The 8,132-nt window shown below is 29.8% G+C and overlaps 1 protein-coding gene across 1 annotated transcript; it reads left to right on the forward strand.

Moving 5' to 3' along the window:
- The first annotated feature begins 6,394 nt into the window (after positions 1–6,394).
- On the forward strand, positions 6,395–7,830 carry LOC18026341 (protein EXORDIUM-like 5). The gene has a single exon (XM_006409272.2). It carries the CDS (start codon positions 6,470–6,472, stop codon positions 7,532–7,534), a length of 1,065 nt encoding a protein of 354 aa, XP_006409335.1. The 5' UTR covers positions 6,395–6,469; the 3' UTR covers positions 7,535–7,830.
- Positions 7,831–8,132: the final 302 nt, after the last annotated feature.

Here is an 8,132-nt window from a genome sequence, read left to right on the forward strand (position 1 = left end):
TGTGGTTGCTAAGTTTCACGCTCAAAAATTTGGGTATAATTGTTGGATTAGGGACTTATAATGATGAATCAAATTTATCTTTAAAACGATTGAGTATAAAAATATACAAGATTTCTATCCTGTGCATTTGTATGGGAGCTAATTTTAATTTTTTTTTAACATCTATCTTATTTATATAGAAACCAAGTTACATAAACAACAACAATACATAAAACAGAAAATGCAAGCTATAAACACCAACAATAAATAAAATAGTAAAATTACAAGCAATAAATAACAAAAGTGAAATTTGACGATTCTTTTCTCCGAAAAGTTTTACTCGAGTGTCCATACTTTCCTTTTTCATATTCGCATTCGATCTGATGCGATTTTTATCTCTGGCTATTATCCATAGATTCTCCTCTTGTATTACATTGACACATCTCCAAATAAGAATTAAAGATATTTTCTGAATAAGAACCCAATCTATTGATTCTTTCGAAAAAAATAAGACTAGAAATTGCCAATTTTTAACGACTGTACGAATGTTAAATTTTATAAAAATATAATATAATTCATTTTAAATTTTAATTTATTAAATTTTATAATATAATTTATATTTTTGTTTTTATTTAAATAATTTCTAATAAATAATAAAAAAAATTATTTTTGTTTAGATATAATTTGTTTCTATTGATTTATTCTTTATAGTATTACATACAATTGCGATTAAAAAACATTATTTTAACACATCCGTTCATATAACTTGTCCATTTATATTAATCTAAATATAATTATGATCATTAAAACATAATTCTAACCCGTCCGTTCATATTATTTATATAATTTAATATATATTAAATATGAATATCGTAAATTTTAAATTTATTTAATAAAAATATATTTTAATATATCATTTTCATCTTTGTCATTCAAACTATTATTTAAAATTAAATATTTAAATTAAATCTAAATTAATATTTGATTTATTATTTTTGTAAATATATAATAATATCTTACTTATTTTATGATTTTTAATAAATATTAGAACCTATATTTCGGAAATTCTATAACAAATCTAAATTTAAATTTAAATTTTCATATTTATATCAAAATATTAACTAAAAATATATGATTTTATTAAAAAAACAATAAATTAACTTGTTTGGCAACATGAATAGCAGTTATCCCAAAACAGAATAGTAGAAAACTAAAAAAATCATGTTTGAACACAAAACATACTTCCATTTTAATAGCATAGATTAAAGAAATTGGATTTATTATTAATTTGATCGGAGGAAAATACAAGCTTTCTCGAAGAGAAAGAGTACAAAAAAGAACTTAAGTATAGCTATTTTGCTAGGATTTTTCCGAAGGGAAAAATTGTGTTTTGATATGATTCGAGTTCCTTTTATAATTCTCTTTGAGGTTTGAACTGCCCCCATATATCTCGGACAACTTCGTATTACACTGTTCGACCCCGAATTCAGAGTTCAGAGCTCGCCAGGTCGCACGTTTGAGGTGACTCTTAACTGGTTTGCGATTTGCTGATGAGCTGAATCCTGCATTTAGGCCGAGTATTAATCTGGTCCAACTCCAAATATTCTTTCCAAATTCTCCAAATTATATTGAGTTAGGCTTCGTGGACAGGGCCGGATATGACAAATCCAGTTCTCACAATTGCCCCCAGCCCATTAAGCAAGTGTGAAGCTTAAAGGGCGGTAAATTTTTGATTTCTCATCTTTTTACCTTTTGGGGATGAGCCTGAATCTTTCAGAATATTTTTCTAATAATTTCGAATTTCAAATGGACGGTAGAGATCTATCATCGCGTCTATCTCTCTTCAGAGCTCTGTGAGCGGCGTCGAATTCCTTTATTTTCGGGATTATTATTCAGAATGATGGATATTCGAAGGCCTGGATTTTGGGAGAGCGAGATCTCTCGGTGATATTGATAATTGCTTTTGATCGAGTATATAATCTCAACCTTACACGTTCTCAATTAACTGCTCCACTTGGTCCAATCAAGGTAATTTCTCATTTTCTCACTTTTTATCTTTGGCCTTAGATTTACTCTTTAACGTTAAAATATTTTTTAGGTTTTTGGAGATAATCCCAATTCGTTCTAGCTATTTTTTAACCCTTTGCATTTTTTCTCGAGTCGAAGAATTTTTTTAGAATTTTGTGATGGATGCTCGCGCAGAGTTGTTTGGTCCTCACATGCCTTGAATAGAATATGCAGATTATCAAAATCGAACCAAGTAATCAACATTACAATAGTCTGTGGTGACTGTAAAATAAACATAAACTAGATTTTATCCCGTGCATCCGCACGAAAATTTTGTTTTAATCAAAATTTGTAATTTAGTTTATGTTTTCTTTATAAATATAATTTTTTAATAAGTGATGTAAATAAAATTTGTGTTTAGATATATATATATATATATATATATATATATATATTTTTAAGTATTATTATGACCACCATGATCATAAAAACATAATTTTAACTCGGTTATTTTATTAATAAAAAAATGACCATTATTATAAAAATATATTTCTAACTCGTTCATTTTATTAATCTGAAAAGACCATGATTATGAAACCATAATTCTAACCCGCCCGTTTATACTATTTTATAATATAAATATTTACTAATTTTAAAATAACTAATATCTTGCATGCTTTGATAACCTAACCCGCATAAAATCATAATTATAAAACTTATCCCATCAAATTATTATATAATATTAATATTTATCTATTTTTAATATGTGAAATTTTAATCTGATAGAATATAACTAAAAAATATAATAAGATATTTATTAATCATATATGTTATTCGGAAAGTCTTACTTAAATTTTAAATGTTAAACTAAATCTAACCTATATTTAAGGAAGTCTATTTAAATTAATATCTATAGATTATAGATATATCCTATATTTAAGGAAATTTTTAGTTATCTAAATTAATATCTAATTTTTGGAATTAAATTTATATATATAAAAATATTTTTTTTAAAAAAAAACTTTGGGAGTGTTTGGAAACAAACGATAAAAGTGATTCTGTTTTAATATAATAGACTAGATTCTAACCCCGTACATCCGCACGGAAATATTTTTTAATGTTTAACGAATTTTGTAATATAATTTGTGTTTTTGAGTTTAAATATAATTATTTTTATAAATATATTTTTTAATAAGTGAAAATATTGATTTTTGTGTTTAGATATATTTTTATAGTATTAAAATTAATTATGATTATAAAAATATAATTTTAACTCGTCCGCTAATATTAATTCAAAATGAACTATTATAAAAACATAATTCTAATTTTTCCGTTCATATTACCGTATAATATAAATATTTGTTAAAAGTTTGAGATGTATTAACAGTATTATTTAGCATTATAGTTTTCTAAAATTTAATCAACGAAGGGAGTGTACAACTGGTTTTTCAAACCACATTATACTGTATACAATAATTTTTAATTTTTTATGTTTTGATTTTGTATGAAAAATATATTTTCGATATACATGTATAATTCAAAATTAGTGATATTAGTTACCAAAATATTTTTAACCCGGTTTTTTATATATATTTTTAGTTCTATAAATTTTTAAAAATATATTTTTGATATTTAAATTATACATTTGAATTTTACCTATTATTTTATCATTAATTTGTAAATAAATCATAATCGTAAATATATTATATAAACAACATAAATATCATATCATTTACATCATTATAAATATTTTATATTTCAAATATGACCATTATTTTTCATATGTGAATTTTTTTTTTCAAAAATTCTAGATATTTTTGATAAAAATGTTTAATAGTATAGAAATTATTTAAATTAGAATCTTTAAATCAAATCTAAATTAATATCTGATTTATTATTTTTAATCAAATCAAATCAAATCTAAATTACCTATATTTAAGGAACTCTAAAAATATTTAAATTAATAACTAATTTTTGAAATTAAATATAAATAATTATTAAAATTATTTTTAAACACTTCAAAAAAAAATTGGAGTGTTTGGAAGCAAGTACTAAATGTGCTTCTGTTTCATTTATCTTTGGCCTTAGATTTACTCTTTAACGTTAAAATATTTTTTAGGTTTTTGGAGATAATCACAATTCGTTCTAGCTATTTTTTTAACCCTTTGCATTTTTTCTCGAGTCGAAGAATTTTTTTAGAATTTTGTGATGGATGCTCGTGCAGAGTTGTTTGGTCCTCACATGCCTTGAATAGAATATGCAGATTATCAAAATCGAACCAAGTAATCAACATTACAATAGTCTGTGGTGACTGTAAAATAAACATAAATATTGGTGTAACATTGAAATAAGAACACACCAAAATCTAGTTAGATTGTACAATTTGTGTATAGTAACGATTGAAATTGAAATAAGAACACACCAAAATCTAGTTAGATTGTACAATTTGTGTATAGTAACGATTGAAATTGAAATCCAATGTAATAATCACGGAGAAAAAACCATTTTGAAATTCTGTTACTCAAATTTCTCAAATGAATTCATCAATTTGTGTAACAAGAATGGATAAACACTAAAATAAAAACAAATGCACTTTATGAATCCCAACCAATAGTTTAAGATTTTTGAGTTCTGGCTAAACTTGGGCATTTGGCCTTAACCGATCGAAAAAAAATTTTAGTTCTCATATTTTGTTAGATTTAGAGCTATATACTACTAATCAGCGTCATATCAAAATAATTTTAGTTTATGAGAAAATTTTAGATTCTTTTCTTGTTTTTCTTCTATCGTTTTCATTAGTTGATGTCGTCGTCTAGATAATCTTTGTTATTTCGAGTTAAGCGAGTAATTTTACATAGCTTCTCATGATAGTTTAAGTGTTCTTGGCTTTTTTCGTTGAGTATAATATTTTCAAAATAGGTTTTTTCTTGCTCAGTAGCCAATAGTGTGTGGCTGGTGTTTCTATTCCTTGGCTGATGTTTCTATTCCTTGCCCCTTATAGGTCTTGAAGGCACATTTTTTTTCTGTTAGTTTAGTTTCTAGAGATTTTAATTTATGTTTTCCGTCAGTTTGATATACCTAAACTATACGGAGTATTCCAACTTTATGGTCCTATTGAAAAGATTCAGACAGAAAAATAAAAATTAAAAAAACGATCGCGTTTATTTGTATTGAAAACTCACCGTTAAAGAAAACTTGGATCACCGCGTTGTGGGAAGTGAACATAACACGAACCATTAAGCTATTTACCTCCCAAGTGGCTGGTAATGTACATGTACATGTAGATGGCAAATGAAAAAACATCTACAATAGTGTGCCAATTTTTGAAAATATGATTTCGTTATACACATTCACTTACATTCCAAAGTATACACATTCGCATACATTCGAAAGTATGTATATATTCTGTTTTTTGTTCAACCAACAAGAACGTATAGTATACATTAAGATTCGAATGTAGCAAAAGAACCATACCTAATGATGGACCACCATCAAAAAAAGGCTAAATTATTACCAACATAAATATACGGCCCATAACTAATGTTGGGACTTGGCACTTTTTAAAGAAAAAGAAATAAATAAATTGATCGGAGAAGAAAATAAACATCTAAAATCGTGTGCCAAAAACGCTGTAGTCACAAACAAGTGAACAACATATACCAATGAATTCGATAATTGTTGTTATATCCCATTATGTTTATATATACCATTTGTTAAAGGGTTTAAATATCTTATACAGTAATATTATGCAATAGTTACTAGTTGTATTAACGAAATTATTACTGTTTCTTCATTATTTAGGAAGATACTGCTATACATGTGATCTAGCTTTGGAAGAAATCAAAAACTCAAATGAGAATTATAAGAAACTAAATAAAGGAAAAAGACATGCATCAAGAGACTCAAAAGTCTCAATAACCTTAAGATATTTTCTCCTTCCACAGATCTCTATAAAATTTGCCTTTAATTTAATATATGACCAGTGACAAAAAGCAAGTACTACATAGATAAAGAGGACCAACATTTGCATTTAACTTAGATATTTAATTCGACAAGAGACTAAAAAAGAAGAAGAGAGCTATAATTTCAACCTAAACCAAAATTTAAATTCGAATCCATAACTTATCTCAAGCTTCTATGGTTAAGTAAAATGTCATTGGTCTCATTTTTTTATAGAAAATTTAAATATTTTATAACGGAAATATTTATAAAGTTTTATGTATATACAATATCGAATTTATGTAAAAAAAGTTACAATATCGAAAATATAACGAGAATAAGTGAATAACTAAAAAAAATGGGAATCCCATTAATGTCAATCGGAGAAGACAACAGGCAAGGTGGGCGCGTGACGACATACACGCGCTGCAGCTGGCAACAACCAATTTCCCTCTCATTCTTTTCTTCTTCTCCCAAAACCCACAAAATACTTTCCCCTTTATATCTTCGTCTTCACCACTCTCTCTCTTCCTCTTCACTCGCAATGTCGTCGCCGGCGATTAACCTTCTCTTCACTCTCTCCTTTCTCTGCTTCCACATCTCTTCTTCTCACCAAAGCAAACCCACCGTTCACTCCTTAAATGTCGCCGCCGCGGCGGAGATTGAGCTCGTGAACCCTAAACTTCCGCCGAGAACTCCTCTCTCCCTCACATCGTCGAAGAAATTCGAAGGATCTTCCGATCTGATTCACCTCCGGTACCATATGGGTCCAGTACTCTCTTCTTCCCCGATTAACATCTACGTAATCTGGTACGGACGGTGGACTCGTCCCCACAAATCCCTAATCAGAGATTTCCTAAATTCAATCTCCGACGCAAAAGCCCCTTCTCCCTCCGTCGCCGACTGGTGGCGCACCGCCACGCTTTACACTGACCAAACCGGAGCCAACGTCTCTCGATCGGTACTCATCGCCGGAGAATACTCCGACGCCAAATACTCCCACGGCCAACATCTCACGCGCCTCTCAATCCAAGACGTAATCGCCACCGCCGCGAGATCCGCTTCCTTCCCGGTGGACCACAAGAACGGGATGTACCTCGTGCTGACGTCACACGACGTCACGATGCAGGACTTTTGCCGCGCCGTCTGCGGTTTCCACTACTTCACGTTCCCGTCGATGGTCGGTTACACGATGCCGTACGCTTGGGTTGGTCAATCGGGGAAACAGTGCCCGGAGGTTTGTGCTTATCCGTTTGCTTTGCCGGGGTATATGGGTCACGGTGGTCCCGGTGAGCTCCGGCCGCCGAACGGAGAAACGGGAGTGGATGGGATGGTGAGTGTGATTGGGCATGAGCTTGCGGAGGTTGTTTCGAATCCGTTGATTAACGCTTGGTACGCCGGAGAAGATCCGACGGCGCCGACGGAGATCGGGGATTTGTGTGAAGGGTTGTACGGAACCGGCGGAGGAGGAGGGTATATTGGTCAAGTGATGCAGGATAGAGAAGGGAAGACGTTTAATATGAATGGTAAAGGAGGGAGGAAGTTTTTGGTTCAGTGGATTTGGAATCCTAATTTGAAAGCTTGCTCTGGTCCTAACTCTGTGGATTAGACGACGGAGGAGGAAGAAGAAGAAGATGAGGCTTGTGTTGATTGATGATGGTGATTAACACTAATCACCTTGATTATGATGGAATAACACCTTTGATTAGAGTTAGCTTATTAGGTTAGTAGTGTAACACTTCTCTTGATTTTCGTTTTCATAATTATTTCTTTTTTATATATATAGCTTATACTGCTTTTGTGTTATTTGAATGAATCTTGATTTCAAATGCTTTTTATTAGTGGTACATGTTCAGATCTTTGGGAAAGCGAAAAGTTTGTTTGAATTCAAAATGTTTTTTGATATTTTTTCTGCATTATTTAATAGTAATCGGTTTCAATAAATGTTATTGTACGATAACACTTATACATGTCTTCAGAATTTAAGGAAAAGACAAATAATTAAAATGGACTAGTATTTAAAAGGTTTGTTGGATTGAGAACTGACATGATCTAGAGAAACGAATCTTAAAACTCTTACAAGGTAAGATTCTTAATTAATCATTTAATTGCAATTATATTTATTTGTCGGATAATATTCCAAGCGTTCATCTTTACATGTTTTATTTAATTAATTCTAATTTTAGTAGTGCTTAATTATTCTACCA

Source organism: Eutrema salsugineum, unplaced genomic scaffold, assembly GCF_000478725.1.
Source record: "Eutrema salsugineum unplaced genomic scaffold, Eutsalg1_0 scaffold_11, whole genome shotgun sequence".
Classification (NCBI taxonomy): domain Eukaryota; kingdom Viridiplantae; phylum Streptophyta; class Magnoliopsida; order Brassicales; family Brassicaceae; genus Eutrema; species Eutrema salsugineum.

Bases quoted from the DNA above. Each gene is read 5' to 3' on its own strand.
- LOC18026341 (XM_006409272.2), top strand. From the start codon at position 6,470: ATGTCGTCGCCGGCGATTAACCTTCTCTTCACTCTCTCCTTTCTCTGC.